This window comes from Nipponia nippon, unplaced genomic scaffold (genome assembly GCF_047370975.1).
Source record: "Nipponia nippon isolate SJK-2023a ecotype South Korea unplaced genomic scaffold, ASM4737097v1 scaffold_19, whole genome shotgun sequence".
Classification (NCBI taxonomy): Eukaryota; Metazoa; Chordata; class Aves; order Pelecaniformes; family Threskiornithidae; genus Nipponia; species Nipponia nippon.
The window spans coordinates 8,559,739-8,580,717 of NW_028262335.1; the positions used below are offsets into that span (position 1 = coordinate 8,559,739).

The 20,979-nt window shown below is 45.2% G+C and overlaps 1 protein-coding gene across 3 annotated transcripts in view; it reads left to right on the plus strand.

Moving 5' to 3' along the window:
- PRDM16 (PR/SET domain 16) overlaps positions 1–20,500 on the plus strand; it is a 354,915-nt gene extending 334,415 nt beyond the window's left edge. For 2 of the 3 annotated variants that reach the window (XM_087755352.1, XM_009460869.2), the window contains 8 exons: positions 1,514–1,601; positions 5,820–5,989; positions 7,923–8,000; positions 14,019–14,188; positions 14,984–15,158; positions 16,392–16,622; positions 17,607–17,781; positions 20,352–20,500. In XM_087755352.1, coding sequence (XP_087611478.1) covers positions 1,514–1,601; positions 5,820–5,989; positions 7,923–8,000; positions 14,019–14,188; positions 14,984–15,158; positions 16,392–16,622; positions 17,607–17,781; positions 20,352–20,486 — 1,222 coding nt within the window. In that variant the 3' untranslated portion in view covers positions 20,487–20,500. The remainder of the gene's footprint in view (positions 1–1,513; positions 1,602–5,819; positions 5,990–7,922; positions 8,001–14,018; positions 14,189–14,983; positions 15,159–16,391; positions 16,623–17,606; positions 17,782–20,351) is intronic. The other variant, XM_087755353.1, reaches the window with a different exon arrangement.
- The last annotated feature ends 479 nt before the right edge of the window (positions 20,501–20,979 follow it).

Here is a 20,979-nt window from a genome sequence, read left to right on the forward strand (position 1 = left end):
CAGCCTTGTTAAGGTAACGTTCTCAGGCACTGGGCGGAGAAGATCGGCTTAATCCTCTGGTCACTGCGGAGCGCAGCTCTGATGAGGAGGTTCGGGCGTTTGTTCTCGGTACCCGAGGCCGGGAGATGGTGAAGCTGTGGGAAACGCCGTCACCGAGGTTTTACGTTCCTGATGCAGGTGGGGCCGTCTCTCCAGCCGCCCGCAGCCAGGGCCGGGGCATCCCCCGGGCGTCGCGGCTGGTCTCGCGCCGCACGGAGAGCAGAGCTTCCCTGGGCCGGGCGGTGCTCCCTGCCCCTGGCTGTTTTACCTCCTGTCAGGGAGAAACTTTTTACGTATTGTTTTACAGACTGTTGTTTTTCTGAAAACTCATGGCCGTAAAAACACCTACCTTCCAAAGCACAGTAATTCTGACTGCGTTTCAAATCCAGCTCTTCTACCTAAGAAAAATTAAATGCAGATTAAATACAGTTCACTAAATGGCACTCTGCATGACTCTTCTTTTAAACTCTTTGGTAATTTGATCCACACACCAATCAGCTGAAATGCAGCAAAATAATTTGCTCTCATTTATGCTGGCCTAATGTAGTTAAAATTACTCTTACTATTGGATTTCTGCTGGTTTAGCTGAGATGGACTCTATTCCAGTAATTTAAAGATGCAGCTGCGTTTATTGGAGTTACTTTCGTAACACTTTTTTCCCATGGAGGACATTTCAGTTTCTCTTTTTGGTGATTCCATACCATGGTTTCCCTGCCAAGTAGAATATTTTGTGAAAGCAAGGCCAATATTTTCAAAAATAGCAGCCTAATTTTAGGATCGTTGCTGCATAGTAAGGTGCTTAAGGATGGAGTAGTTGAACGGACCAAAGTGACATCAGAAGAACTCGGGTTCCTAAGTCACTTCAGAAATCTCCCACCAGTTCCTAACTTTGTAAATGGTTGTCCACATATGCTTGCCAAAGAAACGCGATGCAAGTTATCTCTCAGCTGTAAGGGAGGAAATAAATATGAAACACCTAATGATTTCTGCACACGTGGGGCTGCAAAGTCTGGCCCAGTGTTAACTCTTAAGATAAAGACAAACTCTCAAAGACAAATTTTTTCCACGCAGTGGCTGCCTGCTGCGGACTCTAGAGCGTCTCCCACTTAAACGTTGCTTTTGCTGTAACTGTAGGTTTTTTCGTGACATTTCACAACAGCAGAGGCTTGTAAGCCCCTATTGCAGAGGCATTAGTTCTCACATAGAAAGATTAAAATGTTTTCTTAGTCGTCAGTCTAATGGCTAAAAAAATATTGCCCAAAGGAGGGGATCCATTTTCATATCGTTTCCAGTGCCATTTGTGGGGTAACTTGTGGGTCATAATTTGTAGTATCTAGTAGAAAGGGAAGAAAGACATTTGTGTCAATAGGAGAATAGCCTCATATGTAAAATTTAGACACCTCTGCAAATGGTTTGGCTGTTTCTTTGCTGCCTGTAGCCTGGAAGGTATGTAACCCTCTGTGTTGTTGTCCAGCAGGGTGGAGAAGCGGAAGGTGACAGACCCTGTGGGTGCCCTAAAGGAGAAGTACCTGCGACCCTCCCCGCTGCTTTTTCACCCCCAGGTAAAGGCAGTGACCGTGTAATGCAGTGCGGATTCAATGCCAAGAAGTTTGAGATGGAGCTGGTACAGACGGGTCACTGGGATCAGACCCTTTCTCATCCAAGGGCCTGACTGGAAGCTCCGCTGTTTTCCGCCAGTTACTTGCAGATACTTTCAATTTCCTACCTGGTTTGAGGATGATGGTAGTTATGCCTTGCTGTTTCTTTTGCATTAACAGAAGAACAGGGATGAGGTCTGGACAACTCATATGGTCTGCCATCCCCCTCTCACATGCCAGAATGCCTACATAATTTTTCTTTGGGAACACCTGGTGCAGTCGTTTGCAGTAGTGCAAGCTGGAGAAGGACTGTCGGGCATCCAAGCAGTAGCATTTTATAACTGCCTGACGTTTCCTTACATCATCTAGAAAGTGTGAAAGTGCAGGGCAATGGAGAATCGGGGTTCGGTTCTGCTTGCTGCAAAAGGTGATGGGTCACTTGATGGAGAACTGGTACTCTCTCCTTCCTGCACAGCTGCTCTAGTCTCTGTTCTTCTGACAGCTCGCGGGTACTTGCTCCCTCTGCATCTCCTTCAGGTCTGAGTCACTGCAGAGCAATGGGAAACGCTGCTGGACAGCTTTCCCATTTGACAGCGGGCCGGGAATGCCAGCCCGTCAGCCCACAGCGCGGCCGTACCAGGCCTTCAGCCCCGAGCGTTTGAAAGGCACAGCTAAGGCCAGTGCAGCCGAGACCATTCATGAGAATCAACCCCACTTTGCAACCCCCCTTATCTTACAAGCGATAGCTGAACTCCCCAAGAAGCGATGTTACTCTTTGCCCATAGGGTTCCTCGCTCCGTAATGACAACGCAGCGAGTCCTGCCTCACGCTGCCCGCCATCCTCTCCAGCGCGAGGCTTGCCAGCTATCCTCCGTCTCGCCTGCTGTGAACACACGCTGGGAGCTGAGCTCTGTGGTCATTATTGTACTCTCCTTTATATTCGCATGCATTGTTCTCCTCTGATAATGTTTCCCACCTTAGATAAATAACTTGCAGGTTTGTGAAAGCTGGATCCTGGTTGCTTTCACAGCTAAACTTAGTTCCCTCATTGTTTCGCATCAGCCTCAGAGTTTGGTTAATAACTTCCCCCGATTTTTCCTTCATACAGGCTGGATAATGGTGACAGGCTGGCCAGGAACATCCTGTGTTTGTGTGAGTTAGAATAGTGGGGATATCTGCCTGTAAAGAATCTGATAGCAGGGAGGAGCTAGTGTGGCAAAGCAACCCAACAAGACGAGGAGAAGCGTACAGACCCTGAGTAGGAGCAGGCATTGGGTGGAAAGTTGTTAACATTGTTCCTGAAATCCTGACCACGTCCTCTTCCCATGGCAATGAAAAGATGTGGAAGCTCTGGTTATCTCTAAGAGCTTATCACACAGAATAGCCTAAAATTTACAATCACTCGAGCCCGAAACTTCCTGATAACTAATTTTTAATAAAGCGGGTTGCTGTATAAAGAGCACTTGATCTAGAGAGTTGCTGTTCCCATGCTATGGAATCAATCAGGTATTTCAAATACCGTGAACGAAGACAGGTCATTTGCTCAAGAATGTGTGAGATTTTTACTACCAGATCCCCGTCCGATATTACCCTGGATCTTTTCCTAAGAAATCGTATTTTCAGGGGCTCCTGCTTATGCCTTCTTCGTTAGGACCGGCGTTCGTACCCCGGGTCAGTTAGAGGCACGCTCTGCCTGTGTTTCTCTCGCTCTAAACACAAGTCTGGTCTCAGCCTTTTCTGCTGTGAATAATTCCCCAGCTCTCACAGAGGGCCCTGGGTGGGGTGTGGTGAAGCCAAAAGATGTGGCAAGGACTGAGCATTCCGAAGGTGCTTTCTCTCTCAAAATGAATTTCGGGCAACTTTTCTTTCCTAGCCAGTCATTGACAGTAGTTTCTCTGCTCCGATGGGAGTTATTCTTACATTGTCTATTTTAAATGAAACTCTGGACAACATAAATAAATGGTGTAACTTTTTGATAACTTAATGGAAAACCTTTTCTCACCTGTTAAGTTTCTTTTCTTCTCCCCTTCTTTTTCATTATAACCAGGCAGTTGTTCCCTAAATAGCAAAGTGCCTTTACCACTGGAGAGGCTATGGCCGGTGTTTAGAATTTTAAAATAAGCCTACGGCTATCAAGCCAGCAAACATCTCTGACTAAGTGCCTAAAGAACAGGGCACAACAAAAGATATCTCCAGGTACTCCAGCAAAGGGCTGAGTGGCATAGCTCTGAAAGATCCGGATAGCATTTTAACATGATGGTTTTGTTACATGACTGGCAGCTGGGGCAGAGCTTTTGCTGTAAATGATCAAGTAACCTTTTCAAGTGGCTGGCGCTAAGTATTACTTACTATTTATCATGGGCTGGGAGCCTCCGACTAAGGGGCCGTGGATCTATTATCGGGAAATGGGTTTTACTACTCCTCTTTTTTACAGCTTATGAATGGTTGTCAGCCTTCCACAATGTATTCTTTGGTGATTAAGACAACTTTTTTTTATAGTCATACATTTTAAACAATATCTTGGCTCTCTTCCCCCCCCGCCCCCCCAGCCCAGTTTAATAAAGTGTAAACGTGCAAAAGGTCAGCCCTTCCTGTACAATAGAGCATCGAGTTTTGATATATGGCTTCCTACTGCCTTCCGCTCGCTCGCGGTCCCGGCTCCGGGGCTGGCTCTCCATTCAGGCTCCCGCTCCCCCCGGTGCTCCCTGCTCTCCCGGTGATGTCAGCTGCAGCGAGGAGGCCGCTTTATTGCTGCCTTGTTTGTTTTGTCCGTGTTTTCTGCTTGGTATCTTGAAAGTGCTCTCAAGAGTGCATAAAATTGAACGTTGGAGATGTCAGCATAGTCCTCCGAGCTGCATTTCTCTCTTGGATTTGGATTTCCTGTTTTGCGCTGATGAAAGTAGAAGTGGTTTTCTTTAGGTAGGACTTGTACGCCTATCCTTGGTTTTTGCACACAGGCCAGCTTTTTTCTTTCCTTTTTTGCTTTCCCCTTCTCCTGTATCTCCAGCTTCTCCCCTTTCTCCCTCTTTCTGGTGTGGTGTTTAATCCAGTGTTTGTGTGAGGACATGGCCGTAGCTGAGTCACACAAACTAAAGCTGCTAAAGGCGCCCAGAAACGTTTTATTCGGCGTCACATCTCTGGGCCTGTGTGCCTGCCACTCCCATCCGAACAGGCTTTCAACGTGTAGGTTGTGGTCCTCCTAACCGTAACTCATCCAGCCACAGCTCACGTGGAGCATTTTGGCCAGAATTCCCTTTCACTCCCGGAAGCTCAGCCATCTCCCACCCACCCTTCCATCACCTTTACTGGCTTCTGAACCTTTCTTACATAGAATTAAAATGTTGGCCTCTTCGCTAGCAAACTCTCTGTGGACCCACTCCATCCTGAGTCTGATCTGAACTCCTCTTCCCCAGCTGCTCCCTCTTCACCCTGCAGCCTCAGCCTCTCCTCTGCCTCAGCTCCTGATCAGCGGTCACACGTTCCCCCGTGCTCCCTCCGCTCCGCTTTGGCCAGGAGCCTTCTGCCTCCTGCCCCAAACTTCTCTGTCCTCTCTAGTCTGGGGCGGGCGGCCGGCTGGCCGGCCTGCCTGCCCGCCTGCCTGCCCGCCTGCCTGCCCGCCTGCCCGCCTGCCTGCCTGCCTGCCTGCCCGCCCACCTGCCCGCAGCTCGCTGCTGCTGCCCCTCTGAGCCCGTGCGAGGGTAATGGATGCTGTATGAGAATCAAACCTCCTTGCTCTCCAAGACTTTGTTTTGAGTTTGAGAGGAGGGGTTGGGCGGTGAGTTCTACATCCAGCAGTTGGCCACGGAGTCTAATTTCAGTGTCATCCCTGGAAAAAGGGAAGCCAAGCATATTCTGAGATAATTTTTAATCTGAAATGTTGGAAGTAAGCACATTCACATTGCAGAAGGTAAACAAGTGCCTCATTTCTGAGATCTAATGCTTGCTGCGTGGCTTTGCCAATTGTATCTTCTCTGATTTCTCCGAGCCTGATGCACTATTTCTCTCTTTCTTGGCTGGATTCAGTGGCTCCGTTTCATGCTGTGCAGCTAGCTTCTGAGAGTAAGAGCGAACACCAGCAACAGGCTTTGACCACCATACTCGTGGTAAAAGACATGTTTTATGCATCAGATATTGTTCTTCCTGTGGATTTTTATGACACGAGGTCTTGCCTTGTACTTGCAGATGTCAGCCATAGAAACAATGACAGAGAAACTGGAGAGTTTTGCAGCCATGAAGGCAGACACTGGCACTTCCCTGCAGCCCCTTCCACATCACCCCTTCAACTTCCGATCTCCACCACCCACGCTATCCGATCCCATCCTGCGCAAGGGCAAGGAGCGTTACACCTGCAGGTAAGGGCCTGGGCGCCCCGCGGGAGCGAGACCCTACCCCCAGCTTGTCGAGGCAGCCCCGGCAGAGTGCCACCCCCGCTGGGACGCTGCATCAGCCGCCGGCGTGCAGCAGCGCAACTCCACATGGACAGGACAGCTTTACTGTCTCGGCAGGGGTGGGAGGAAAAACAAGAAGCAGCAGAATTAGAACAGAGCATTCTGATGACTAATTCACTCTGAAATAGCTTGTTTTGTCTGGTAGAAAATCAGCATCTTCTATTTTCTTTGTAATTTTTAATAACCTTGAGAGCAGATCTGGAGGTTCTCAGGCAAATGGAATTCTCCAAGCCAAGTCTCTTGTGTGTGGCAGCAAATGCCGCGGTTTCCAATGCGAGTGCAATCTCAGCTATGCCCAATCTCAGCTATGCAAAATAATGGAATTTAAAAAATGGCATACAGTAAACAACTTTTTCAAACACAATTGTATCCAGAGGTATACGTACGTATCCATTGCAGCTCTAAAAGCTCGTATCGGAGCAGATCACTGGGGAATAGAAACCTGTATCTGCTTGCGCTGTTTTACCTGCAGCTACTAGAGGTTCTTGTGGTGGCTCCCACTGCATTTGTCTTGGGTGCAGTAAGTGGGTACATATTCTGTTTGATGTATCTCTTATGTTCAGCTTTGCCACAAAAGCTATGGGCTCAAATTGCAGCTGATTATTTAGAAATTTGAGGTTTCTGCCTACAATAGGGACTAAACGTACATTTAGGTATACACTCACAACTTCACATCTGGATTTTCATTGTTGAACGCTCACGTTAACCGTTCATCTTCAGGACGTCTGAAGGTGCTGAATGTCTCTGAAATTAAGAAAGTCTACTCATGTGTTCCTTCTGCAACAGTAAGCGTCAGGTTTCATAGTCACAGAATGTAACCCTTCATCCGTAATATTTTATTTCCCAATTAATACTTTTATTTATATCTCCCTTCCTTCTGAGGTTACTGTGAATCAGATTTATTGTGGAACACGGTTCCTTCTCTTATTACATTTCCTATTGCTGCATTTGCTTATTCTAAGCAGACTGTCAGACTCACAGCAGTATATCCCGCTAACAGTAACACAGGGCCGCAGCATTCATCCAGAAGAAAATTCAGTGAATTCCGAGAAGGATGATCAAGTAGATTCTGTATGATAAGCAACTAAACAGGGCTATAAAGGTGATCTATAAAAATCTCAAGCGACGGACAAGATGAGTAGGCAGTGGTTAAACACTCTTTATCCTCATGCAGGACTGAGGTATTATCGATGCAGTTGCTGAGTGACCGGTTCGAACAAGCAGGAGGTTCTTTTACACGACACGCCATTCGGCAGAGGACCTCATTGCCGTAGGAGGCTGTGGATGTCCAAAGCTTATGTGCATTCAGAAAGCTTTTAGAAAAATAGATGGAAGAAACTCAGCAACAGGGTGTCGAACACAGCTATTCAGCCTTAGGCTCAGGAGGATCTCTGGGAGAATACATTGGGGATGGGTCACTACAGCCTTACTGCGTTCTGTATGCTTGCCCAGGCCTCCAAGATACGCTACGAAGTCAGCCAGCATTTGGGTCTGAACTGGGTGTTCTGAGAGGGTTTTTTCTTTTTCCTCCCCTTCCCAATGATGCAGTGCAGTCGTCTGTCATTCTGTCTCTCTGATGGAAATGGGTTACACCAGTATCTCGCCACTGTGAATCCTGTTGCTCTGGGGCGGGTGTCGCTCTGTTAGTTTTCACCTCCACGTCTTCCTCCCGCCGTGCATAGGTACTGAGAGTTGTTAGTGCGTGAAGGGATTTTCCCGTTTTGGGAGCGGTATCAAAAAGCGCGAGGTCGGTGGTAGCTGGCGGTGCAGTGTTTGTAGCGATCTGGCGTGGCAGGACCTGCGGGCACTGACGGTTGCTTTGCCTTTCGCTGTCTAGGTACTGCGGTAAGATCTTCCCGCGCTCAGCGAACCTGACAAGGCATCTGCGGACACACACTGGAGAGCAGCCCTACAGGTGATGTTGTCCCCCAGATAAAACCCCTTTCCCAACACACTCCTCATTCACCGCTGTGTTGTTTTTTCTGCTTTCTATAAAGCTGTGCCAGTATAATACCGCAGTCCTGTAGCATTACATATAATGATTCATAGGATTGTATATTATGTGTACCAGCCAAAAATAATCAGGCTTGGCAGCTTGAAGATAGACACTTAACTTATATTTAGATGTATGCTGGCAAATGAGTGGTCTGATTTGCAGTGTTGTTTAACACTCACATTAACCATTCATCTCAAGGACAGCTGAAGGTGCTGAATGTCTCTGAAAATCAGGCTGTTTTGAAGGGCTTGCTAGTAAGTTAACTGCTGGGTCTAGCTAGGTTTTTTTTTTCTTTTCCTAATGCGTATCAGAGGTGCCTGGAGCAGTGGATCAAGAAACAAAAGAAAAGCAAAGCCCTGTACTGTATCTGCTTTAAAATCTAAGTTAGGGAGTGCCCTGCCTTAAATCGCAAAGTTTAAAAAGAGTGATCAGAGCGGGGAAATTCAGACACTGCTTCACAGGTTCAGTCGGCGGGTTAAGGCAGAAGGCTGAACTACAGTTTTCTGCGAGTCGTGGACAAGGTGATCTGATTTTGTACTTCAGTTTGCACTGTGCCTGTGCAAAAGGGCGCTTTGCAAAACGGCCCATCTCTTCCTGCGGACAGCACCCTGCGTGCAGGCCTCGCCTTCCAGCCTGCGCACGCGCAGGGGCTGATTCTGGCAAAGGGACGCCTGCTTCGGTGAGCGCTTTAAATTTGAATAAAACTCACAAGAAAATACATGTAAGTACGTGTGCCTGTATATAGATATATGGAGGAACATTTTCTCATGGAAGACCAAGTGGGAATTTTTTCCCCCAATATTTTCTCCTAGTGTTTTGCAGTCGGTTTCAAAAAACTTTGGCCAAAAATATGCTTTGGTTGATATCTTGTTAGAATAGGTACATATATGAGCAAAACCGAATGAATGATGAGCTGAGAGCTCACTGAAAATCAAGCATTGTGTTTTCCGTAATGTGAGTAAGTGTTTTGCGCGTTGTCAAACGATAGTAACAATGCAAACAGTTTCATTTTTGGTAGCTAGTATTATGGTATTTCGGTACACAGTCATAAGTTCACAACAAAGCTAATGTAACAGTTATTATATAAAGAGAAACACAAACACATTTATGAGCAGCAAAAGGCCATGTGGTCAAATACATCAAATTTTTACGCTTAGTTTAACTTAAGAAGCTACTCTCTCCCACATTGTAATCCCTGGTACACACAGAGTCAAATTTTTTTTTCCGTACAGAGTCATACAGTATTTTGAGTGTAGACATGAGGTAAATTAAAAATTAAAAAAACCCTCTCCAAAGCAGACATATATTTTGGAACCATTCCCCGTTCTGATTTTTTCAGTTGCGTTATTTGATACGCCTTGAATGAATGCTGTGTATTCACTGTACACCCCTGTCTGACTAAAATGCTTGCTCTCGATTATTCAGAGGTTGTTAGTTCAGTTTTCTTCCAAAAAAGGAGACTTGCAACTTAACAAAGGTTAGGAAAATAAAGATTTATTTGATCTGGTCTTCTCCCAGAAAATGGCCCGTGTGTTTTTTTTGTAATGGAGGTTTGACTTCTGGACAATGTTGCATTATAATGGCACTCCGGAGAGTTAGTGCTGCGTTTACAGAAGAGCTTAATTATCATTGATTTTTCTTTTGCTCTCAGAGAACTGAGATTTCCAACTTTCGCAGCAATAATTGTTTTGAAAGCTTGTTTTTTAAGTGCCAGCTTTAGGCAGGTAAAAGGAGGTTGCTGACTTTTGAGTGTTTTACTGCTGTCTTTCTTACAACTTTTCTTTTGATTGTTTAAATGTTTTTTCCTTTGACTCTGTCAGTGTTATATATTCATCTAAATATGAATTAAAATGTTCTTAAAGCTAACATGAACTGACCAAATGTCCAAGTGTAGATCAAGAAACAAGCAGGCCAGAAAATAGGGTGCTTTGGTTTTGATTCCTGGTTGTCATTGAGAAGCGATGTGGTTTTTGCCAAGTCACTTAAACTTCCTAGGTGTCTATTTAATTATGTATAAAGTAGGAATAAATAGCACATGAGCAATAAGGAGGCCAATTAATTCTTCTTGTAAAGGGAAGGTGCTACGTGTTTTTTTGAAGAGTAAGAAATACCTGGTAACGCGCTTCCTAAAAATCAGCTGATTTGAAAAGACTCAAAGACAATATGCTGTACAGTGAAATTCCACATGCTTCTTTTCCACACCAAATCTAACATTCAGTAGTACGTCTTTCAAAACCCAGTGGTAAAAAGGACTGTCAAACTTAGCTGTTTCTTTCAGAGAAATGCAAAATAAGTTGGGCTTGTAAAATCCTGTCAGACTTACCTGGAAACTCAGGTCGTAAAAAATAGGACTTTGCTGTCGTTCCGAGCTTACCACGCCAAATCCAGAGGAGGCCGTTTTTAGTGAAGCTCCTCGTGCTTGGAGGACGTGAACATAAGGGTGTATTGTAGGTTTGCTTCTTAGTTTTGTTTTCATTCTCTGGAATCACAGAATCACATAAACTACATAAAACCTGGACTGGGAACAACTAAAAGCTGTTTGATTCAGCAAGACTTTATTTTCTTCTTTCAAATGTCCCTGCCCTCCAGGATGCCATCTAATTGATTCTTGAGTTACACCCAGTGCTGAAGCATTGCCTGTAAGGCTGTGATTCCTCCTATAAAGATGTGCTTCCTGACGTCTGTTTTGAATTTGTTTTTCTTTAATTTCCTCTTAGGCCCCCGTGTCCTGTTATCTGCATTAAGCTGAAACTAACCGCTAAAGCTGACGTCTGCCATGTCATTTATGATTGCACATAGTTCAATAAAAATATCTCCTTTCTCGTTTTCTTTTTTTAAAATGTAGCCTAAATTCATCCCTGGTATAAATGCACTTGAGATTAAGGAGTTACTCAGAGGAAGAGTAGCTGTCCGTGTGTTTTATGCTTTGTTACTGCAGTTCTGTCTTTACAGCTCACATTGATCATCAAATAAGTGTAAAATTTTGCCAGTGCTGTTGAAACTTTGCAAAGCGTGTTGTCGAATGCCTCGCTGCCACATTTGAAGTGTTACCAGACTGTCGTAGTCATATTGCGATTAGCTCAGTTACTCGTTCTTACGTTGCTGGGTTTTGCCCTCTATTTCTCCCCTTCCAGTCGTATTACAGCAGGCACCCGAGTTCCCTCGAGCTCTGAGGTTGCCTGCCGCTCCTCAGGGCTCCCGAGTCCCAGCTTTGGCTCGTTCTTGGCTATCATTCACTCCCACTTTATATATTTTTAGCCCATTGGTGTGTTACTTTAAACTGATAAGGAAGAAAGTTTACTAGCGTTTTGTCAGCGTGGTTACAAAGCGAATACCGCTTCTTTTGAGTTTCATTCTTCTCCTGCCTCTGTGTTCACCTCTTCCCTGAATTTAAGCTGGTTCCTCTGTCTGGGTCATTTATTTAGATTAAAACCAGCAGAGATCCAAGTACCGACCCCTCTGGGACCACAAATAATACAGTACGTCTCCCTCATCCCTTTGCTTTCAGACATTAGCTATTGCTCCTTTCGAATGCCCCTCTGTTTTCTATTTTTTTAACAAGCTCTTTATCCTTTCTCCGTACCTTAACCTGGATCCACATAGCTCATAGTTAGAGCAAGGACCTGTCAAAGGAAACTTTTCAAAGACTTCCTGAACATCTAAATAAATTGACATACAGGAGGCCAGATCGTTCTTGCCTTTGAAGTCACTGGAACTGCTCGTGTGAGTAATGCAGGGGAGACGCGGCGTGGGGACCCGGGGCAGCCCCGATAGCCCCTGTGCCCGGCGCTGGGCAGGCCCGAGCGGGGGCTGCTCTGGCTTCGAGGGCAGGGAGCTGGGGGAGGCAGGCAGGGAGCGAACACCTCGGGCACCAGCAGCGACGAGGAGGGGGCTGCTGGTACAATGCCAGTAGCACTAAGCTGGGCAAAACTGCGTATGAAAGTCCTGTGGAATAACAGGGATATTGGGGTATTGGCTGTTTTGGACGTTGCAGTTTTCCAAAGTGCTGGACAGGAGAAGCTGCCGAAGCCTGGCAGCTCCTGAAAGCAGATTCGTCGGTTGCTAGCAGATAGGAGGAGAATAAGAGCTGGAAATCTGTGCGTGTTAACTCACCGTATATAAACTGTGCTTGTTCTTGCTGATGTTCAAATAACGTCTTGTTTTCTTTCGTTGTTCGAGTTGTGTTTTTTGAAAAAGTGAAAAACTTCTGAAGTCTGAGAAAACTGTGGTTTAAAAAGAGGTTTTGCTTTCTTCCTAGGTTAATCACGATAAAGGTTCATTATTTGAAATATCTTCATTCTTTTTGGTGATTTAACAGTAGGAAATTCGGAGGTGGACATGGAATCCATAAACATTCAGCAAGAGAGAGTGTTTCATAAATGTATCTCTGCTATTTCCAAAAATAATATCAATTTATTTTTAGAGACCAAATAAAAATCACAGCTGTAGCACATCTGGAAATTGTGTGTGTGTTTCACAGCGTAGATTTTTTTACACTCGCACCTCCTTCCCGCGTTTGAACCTGTTGTTTGTAGGAAGCAATACCACGTCCTTAGCGTCAAGGCAAATCCAGTTTCACACTTGCATGGCGCGGGCACGAGATGAGTTCTGTGCGCTTCTTCCCCTAACGAGCTAAGGGCCTTCCCAAACCGCGCACAAATGCACCACCGTCTGCGCGCCTTATCGACTAGTAGCTCCGCTCCGTGGGACAGATTTTGCTCTCAGTTAGAGGAGCACAGAGCAGTTCTGCTAAAGCAAGTGTTCTGTTCTGGAATTATGAAGGCTTAAGAACAGTTTTTGTTTTGTGCTGTAAGTGTACGGGATTTGCAGAGGTCTGTAGCAGAGCAAGGATTCTACTTCTCATGGGTTTTGGAAGTAGAGCCATGAGGAAAGCAGCTTTGTTGAGGTACAAATGACGTATTTAAAGGCAGATCTAATGAGGGATTCAGGCGGATTCAAAGAGGAATTGGATTTCCTATAGCTTTAGTGCAGCTCTTCATTGTGGCTCAAAGCTGCCCTCTTCAGTACGTCGGCTGCCGCCTTCTGCGCTGGAAGAGCAGCAGAGGGCTGGGTTCCAACGCACCAGGGTTTAGCAAAGCCTTGTTTGTATTTGGAGGGAATCCGAATGCAGAGAGGGAGGGGGCAACTTTGAACAAGCTTCCAGCACATCTACCGTGGGTCCTGCAAACTTTGAACAAGCTTCCAGCACATCTACCGTGGGTCCTGCAGAGGTTTGTTTCAAAGAGAGAATATTTCTTCGCTCAGCAGTTTGCCTAAACATTCTGGCTTGGCTCCTTACATTCCACATTTTTTCATCATAAACCAGATATTCACTACATAGGAGTAAATCTTATCCTGTTTGGAAACTACGGTGTATTTCTTGGGAGCTATTGTACTATAATAACCATAATTACCTTTAAAGGCATGCTGTACTGCCTACATCTTGAGTACCACAAGGAATTTCACAAATAAATCTGGAGTTTTCTGTATGTCCAAATAACTGTGTCATGTAGGGGTATGCTGGCTTATAACTGTTGTATATGTTTAACCTCCCTTCTTTCTTCTCCTTCTGTCTTCTTTTTCCTCCCTCCACAGCCATATTTCACCTGCTTCCCCTACAAAATGAGAGTGGTGGAAGAAATAAATTCACCTTTCTTATTTTTACATTCATGTGTGGAAAAGTAATTATTTTGTTCAAAAATTCTTATTTGTTTGGACAACTCACTTCTTAATTAATCCTAATCCTTTCTTTGTGCTCCTTGAGTAACAATAATATCAGATTTGTCGGGAATGATTAATGCCTTGTGCTTCCCAGGTCCTCAGCTGAGTAAAGATTTATAGACCAACATTTTCTGGTTTTCTGATAGTCAGATTTTTCTTATGCCTTTTTTTTTTTCCCTCACGTTGCACTCTTTGGCATTTGCTTCTATTTTTCAGGTGTAAATACTGTGACAGGTCATTCAGCATTTCCTCCAACCTCCAGCGGCACGTCCGAAACATCCATAACAAGGAGAAGCCATTCAAATGTCACCTGTGTAACCGATGCTTTGGGCAGCAGACCAACTTGGACCGACATCTTAAGAAACACGAACACGAGAATGTTCCAGGTAGGAAAGGGCATGGCCGCGTGGTTCTGGTGGGGCACGGGAGGGAGAAGACACCATGGCCTGGTCTCTCTGGTCCTTGGGAAGCCCTTGTGGAAAGCACTGTTTCTTAAGGCTGAATATCATTAGGTAGCAAAAAACAAACGCCAGCTCCTCATGCAGCCAAAGATGCGTTTATCCACGGTGCATAATTGTAACACACAGGCGCTCATGCACAGTACTCGGCTCTGCCAAGCTCTTCTTGTCAGGTAGTGCTTGTACTGCGTGCCCTTTTCCAATCCATAAAGCAGCGATCGTGATACTAACTTCGTGGGGACTCTGTCCAGGGAGCTTAACCTCTCATTGTGAGGTCTCCTGGTACAATGCTGACGTGGACACGTCAAGATCTGCCGAGGGTTTTCAACCTGAAATGCATTTGTAGGTATGCGTGAAGTTCAAGAAGGTAGATAGACTTTGCCTTCGGATAAAAACTGCAGGAAGAAATTTCTGTGCTGAAGCCAACTAAGTGATTTCCCAGCCTAGGAAAAAAAATTTATTGAAAAGTTGTAGGCAAACAGCTATGCAATTGTATATACCATCCATAAATGCTAAATAGCACCTATATTTCTCTCTGTAGTTCAAGTCTGGAAAACATGCGCTTCCTTTGGCAGCTTTGGTCTGTGAGATGTCTCTTAATGTTAAATCATTAATATGTAGTGAGAGGATTGTTGTGTAATGTTCCTCCTGTATTTTTCCTCTTAATAATAGCTTTGACAGTACCTGATTGTTTCTCCTGTTCTCTTTTCTTGTTTCTCTCAGTGAGCCAGCACTCTGGAGTCATTACAAACCATCTTGGGACCAGTGCCTCTTCCCCAAACTCGGAATCAGACAACCATGCACTTTTAGATGAAAAAGAGGATTCGTATTTTTCTGAAATCAGAAATTTTATTGCAAATAGTGAGATGAATCAAGCATCAACTTTGGCAGATAAAAGGTAGACAAGCACATAAAGTTTTCTGTATTGTTAACATGGTTAAAAGACCAGTCAGCCTCTGTCCTGCAGTACTTGATTTAAAACGCTCGAAAGAGAGAAATGTCACAGTTTGGAAGGAAAGGGCGTTCAAGTTCAAGCTCTACGCCCAGGGTTAAGTCTTTTCAGGACGTAACTTAAGTTAGGGGGGCTGACACCAGAGACCCACTGATGGCTGGAGACGGGGCTGCAACCGGTGGGGCAAACTTCCAGAGAAGTTGCACTAGGAGCAGGCTGGCAGGCTGACTGCTGCCCTTGGCAGTTGTGAGAAAACACGATTTCTTCTCTAGCTAAAATAGTGATTATTGAATCGCTGCCTTCTGCCGTGAAACCACGGGCCTGGTGCATCACCGATCAGAGAGTACTGACGAAGGAAACGGGCGGCACCTGCTTTTCCAGTCTATCAGTTTGTTTCAATTCTAGCCGTATCGCAAGCCTTATTTTGACTGAGTGATATTTCACCTGCTGCTGTCCTGTTTTCACAAATAGCTATTTAATGCCAATATTAAGGTTTAAGTCCAAACTGTAAGTATGAGAAATCCACATGATGATGTGATCCACATAAAGAACAGTAAGAAGTGTGGAACGTGCAGACATAACATTTCTGGTGAAGGTGTTCATCTTATTTTATGTCACTTGGTGGCATCCTGGTGGGTTCCAAGTCCATAGCACTGGTGATCCCACTCGAGCTCTCTTCACGTAACGCAAAACCGCTAGTTTTGTGGAGTCCGCTAGGTCCATACAGGCATGAATAGCAAAAGTAATACGGGAGAGAACTTGGGCTGGCTGTTAGATTACACTGTGAGGAAGCTTCCTCCTTCTGGTTGCTGGAAGGGAGATTGTTAGAATACAGTAGCACGGAGAAGGAAGAAAGCTGCTTGTCCCACAGATGTTATATTTTAAGAGATGGAAAACCATCATTTAAATCCAGACTAGACAAAATTCTAGCTTGAAAAGCATTGGGTTGGTATATACTTGACATGCTTATTAGCCCTTAAGACACTGTGAAACATGTCAGTTTTCCTTTTCCTTGTAGCTTAAGTAATATGTGTATGTACATAAATACGTCTCTGTATTCATACATATGTATAAAATTATCAAACTCTCGCATTACAGTGAAAATGCACGACTGACGCATTTGGCATCTTTTCTTTTTTCCTTTTCTTTCTTCTTCCCCGCCTTGACCAAATGTTTCAGGCCAGAAATCCAGGATATTGATGGCAATTCCCAGTGTCATGGATTAGCAAATGAGAAAACAGAAGATGTGGATGATGAAGATGAAGAACTGGAAGAGGAAGATGATGACAGCCTGACAGGGAAGTCACAGGATGAAACGGTATCGCCCACCGTGGAGCCCCGAGGAGCGTTTGAGGATGAAGAAGATGAAGAGCCCACATCTCTCACCATGAGCTTTGACCACACCCGAAGGTGAGGCGGGCCGTTCCCTTTGAGAGGTCGAACGGGGCTCAGGCTTCTGACCCTGTGTCGGTGGTAGATTGTGAGTGCGATTGTTTTCTTTTTCAAGCCATGTGTCATACCTCCGGTTTGATTTAAGCATTCACTTGAGAGATTCCATTTTCACCATGGTGGGGGACATGAAACAAGTGGACTGCAAGGAGAATCTGTGATAAGGTGTATGTCCGAGACTTGAGAAGTTCCTATCAGGAGAACAGTTAGCCCAACACAGAGAACAGCATTTTCAGGGTACCACAGTTCAGCAGATAATGTCTTTCTCTCTAAAACACTGGTCAGGGCAAAGGAGGAGGCATATGTATGCGATCCGTTTTGTGCTGCTCTACCCCTTTTAGTTGTAGCAAAATGTTGTTGACTTCAAGTGGAGTTCTCAGAGCTCTGGGAAAAAGTGAAGCTTTTTTTCTTTCCAAGATGAAGCCACGTCTAGACACCTTTAAAATTAAAGTTTGTTGCACGTGGTATAGGCTTAGCTTTCTTTTTGTCTCAGTTTGCCTCAGTTTCCCAACTGGTATTCGCAACAAACGTCCCGTGATGGAAAGTAGTATCTTACTTGATTTCAGCGCATCACTATTTTCATTGCAACTCAAAGAAAATGCAGCAGTGTTCTTCAGACGTTGATCCGGTGCCAAACGTTTCAAGGAGTGGACAGCAATTGGACATCTCCACACAGAAGAGCAAAGTGAACTGTAGCCACACTGAATCACAAATATCTATAGCACTAATGCTTGTTTGTGCATAGTCATGCTCTCCACTTTTTCTTTGCTCCTTGCATTTTGGGTCATTTTCGTGTTTGTCTGTCTGTCAGTTCACGCATGTGGCTTGTGAGACCCCCATGGTATGTGCATGCAGGCACTGGGATAGCAACACTCGCATTGGCTAGATGTGAACGGTGAGATGAGCTAACAACAGGTCAACCCCTTCCCCTGGTCATTGGTACAGGTGTATTGAGGAGGACGAAGCCGGCTTGTTAGATTTGGAGCAGATGCCGAATTTTGGGAAGGGGCTGGATCTTCGCAAAGCAGCCGAGGAAGCATTTGAAGTTAAAGATGTGTTTAATTCCACCTTAGACTCTGAGACAATAAAACAGACTCTGTACAGGCAGGCTAAAAACCAGGTAGGTATATGACAGAACGTTTTATCTAGCTTGCAGCCAGCACGTACGATAGGATTAGCAAGCAGCTGGCCTCATTTAGCTGAGGTTTATTTTCCCCTTCCAGCGAGCAGGGATTCTAACTGTAATGCGTGAATCGTATGTGAACCGTGTCTTGTTGCAACTACACTGAAATAGAGGAGAAACGGAGTGGGCGTCAGTTTTAGGTCACCAGATCCATTTATCGGTTAGCCTGTGCTGTGGGAACATGCTTATATAGAAAGATAGGGGCATCTGTCTGTTTTTATCTGTCTGTATAAATGTTTTTATAACTTCAATTATTTATTCTTTGGGATGGGTCTTCAGTAGGTATATACTAAGAAACTCTGCAGAAACAGTAATAAAGTATCCTTGGGTTTGATTATAAAGGGTGTAATAGAGACAATAATATTTCCAGGACTTGCAGTCCAGCAAGTCTAGAGGACTTCCCCGTTTATCTCCCTGATTTCTGAAAGCAAACCATAAAATGGAAATCTGCCCTGTGAGCTAGACCAGTTCAGACCCACCCAGAAACCTCAAAATGACATCTCAGCACCTACTGGAGTTTTGAGAAGGATCTGGAGGTGCAGGGCAGATCCATTTGTGCTTTCTGCTTTCTCCTTAAACCAGAATACTCAGTGTCGTTTTATGAAGTTCATATCTTGGTCCCTACAAAAGGATTCTCACAAAAGAACTGTTCAATGAAGTTACATCACCGGACTGGACTGGAGGGAGCATACTCAGCCCTTCCTGGGGGATGAGCGTAGCTCTTGCCTTGGAGTCCCTTTCTAACCTTCAAGCAACAGAATTTGTCATGAAATTTATTTTAAATGTCCAGCAAAGCAGTAGTTTAATGCAGTTGCCAAGCAGAACATGATTTTTGATTTATCATCACCCAAAACTTGTGAAATTATTGTCCTCCTTCGTAGTAGGTGCTAGTACTGAAGCTGCGGAAGGTCTGCTTGAAGATAGGACACAGCTTTTCTCCGGGTGAAACTAATTTAAACACAAGCCACTTGCCTGACTCTTACATGTGTCTGTTACTAATATGCCGAATGTACTAACTACTTAGGAACAGCTTGCTCTTTTAAAATTTGTGTTGTTAGGTCTAGCCTATGCTTGGATGGAGAGGTATTTTTGGTTCTTTGAATCAATTCTGTAGTGTATGAGATGCAGGACTGGTTACACTTCAATCACAAAATAACTTAAATAATTCGAACCATCTCTTGTGCAGGAAATGTAATAGTAAAACAACACTGGTGTGAGCAGCACCGCACTCCTTTGTGGCTGTCTGTCTTTTAAGCAATTTTAGAAGCGGGCACGTCCATAACACTACAAAGCTGTGCCTCTTCCAGCACACACCTGCAGTACCTGAATGTGTTGACTTGACGAGTAGGCCTGACTCTTAGCTTTTAAGAGGAGAGGCTGAAGTTGGATAACTGGTTGGTGTTGTCACCATCACAGTTGCATTACTAAGGGTCCTACTGGACTGAGCGTTGTACTGATGGTCCCAGATAACACGTGGTCTTTGTCTGTTGCCCTGCAAAGGATTGTGTGTGGGTGGGTGCAACCTCAGCGTGAAGGAGAGGGCTACGTGGCCACAATTTCATTGCAAAGTAGGAGCATGCATTACACCAGCTAACACGGGCCAGGGAGGAGGGGGACCATGTCCTCCTCTGTTTCAGATCATAGGTGGCAGTTACATTGGCTTTCACCTCCCGTATGTGAGGTTAGCCCCTACCTAAGTCTTCACATCACCTGTGTGGGCTGTGGAAGGACACAAAGGTGTATGAGATAAGTAGTGCTGGAAGAAGGAGAGCACCTGGGTTACAAAGAAGCAAGCAGATTGTTATAGAGAAAACAGAAGTCTCAATGCATTTTTCTCAGCAGACGCTTTTAACCATTTCACTGCAGCAATAAGTCTACCCCGACAAAAACATATAAACACACTGCTAATGCTAGTGAGCATTTCCTGCCTATGTTCCTAAATACCTCTGCACAGGTTTCTACAGGTACCAGTGAGCTCACGCCTAGCAGTGAGTCAGGGTGGTTAGCCTGCTGCCCGCAGCTGCCCACCGGGTTACAGCTGGCGTGACCTTGCTACGCCATTTCTGTGGCGTGTGACCGGGCCCTAGCCTCACGTAGCCGCTTGCTTGTCTGTAGGATTACTTTTTTTAAGAACAAAACGAAGTAATTGGCATTCAGCATGTAGCTGCTTTCCCCTGAGAGCAGAGCCTAGAAGCAAGCATGTGGGTTTGTGCAGAGCTGGCGCAGAATTGGTCCTATAGAAGCCAATGGGCATGATGGCCTCTCCTGACTAACCCTGCAACTGCCTATAAACTCTGGCAAATTTGAGTAGTTGGAGTGATGGGTGTCGTCCTAGCGTGTGGATGTAAATTGAGACCTGCTGGCAAGGTTCTTAGCCCAGGCCAAAGGATACTGGCAGTCCCGCGTTTCCTCTGTGGTTAGATGGTGCTGTGCTGCACACGCTTTATTATAGCCTGTCCTCTGTGCGTATTCACACGTGTCCTCTGCATTACTCTTTTCTCCTCCAGGCTTATGCAATGATGCTGTCCCTGTCTGAGAACGCTCCCCTCCACACGTCCTCCCAGAACTCGCTGGGTGCTTGGTTGGACATGGCAGGAGCAGCTTCAGAGTCGGGGACCTTTAACCCCATCAACCACCTCTGAGAGGTCAACAAGGCACTGGCCAGAGTCCAAGCGAGGAGGCGGTGGTGCTGCAATTATCCTAGCAAAAATCCTAGCAAGCAGAAGATGGATGAGAGGGCCTCAGGGAGTCGTCTGGACTTTTGGCTGAGAAGGAAACCTGTCGCATCCACCCTACGAGTCCTGCATTTTTATCTATCCAGAGTTCTCATTTCTAATTTATCAGAATGAACCTCTCCAAAACTGGATAACCCTGATGCAGCCCTAGGATTTCACAGTCTATAGGAATAGCATGAGCAAGACACCAATTGCAACAGTGCAATCAAATATTGGCCCCTCTAACGTTACAAAACAGTGTCACTGAGCCAGTCAAGCCTGCGTATAAATGAAAGCTTGAAACCGTTCTGTAGCATATCCTTTCAATTCAGCTGAATAGTGAAGTAATGAGGAAGGAGAGCCAGGTGTGACCTATCCCTGGTGCAATTCTGACACAGTCACTGGAGTTATACCAGGGAAG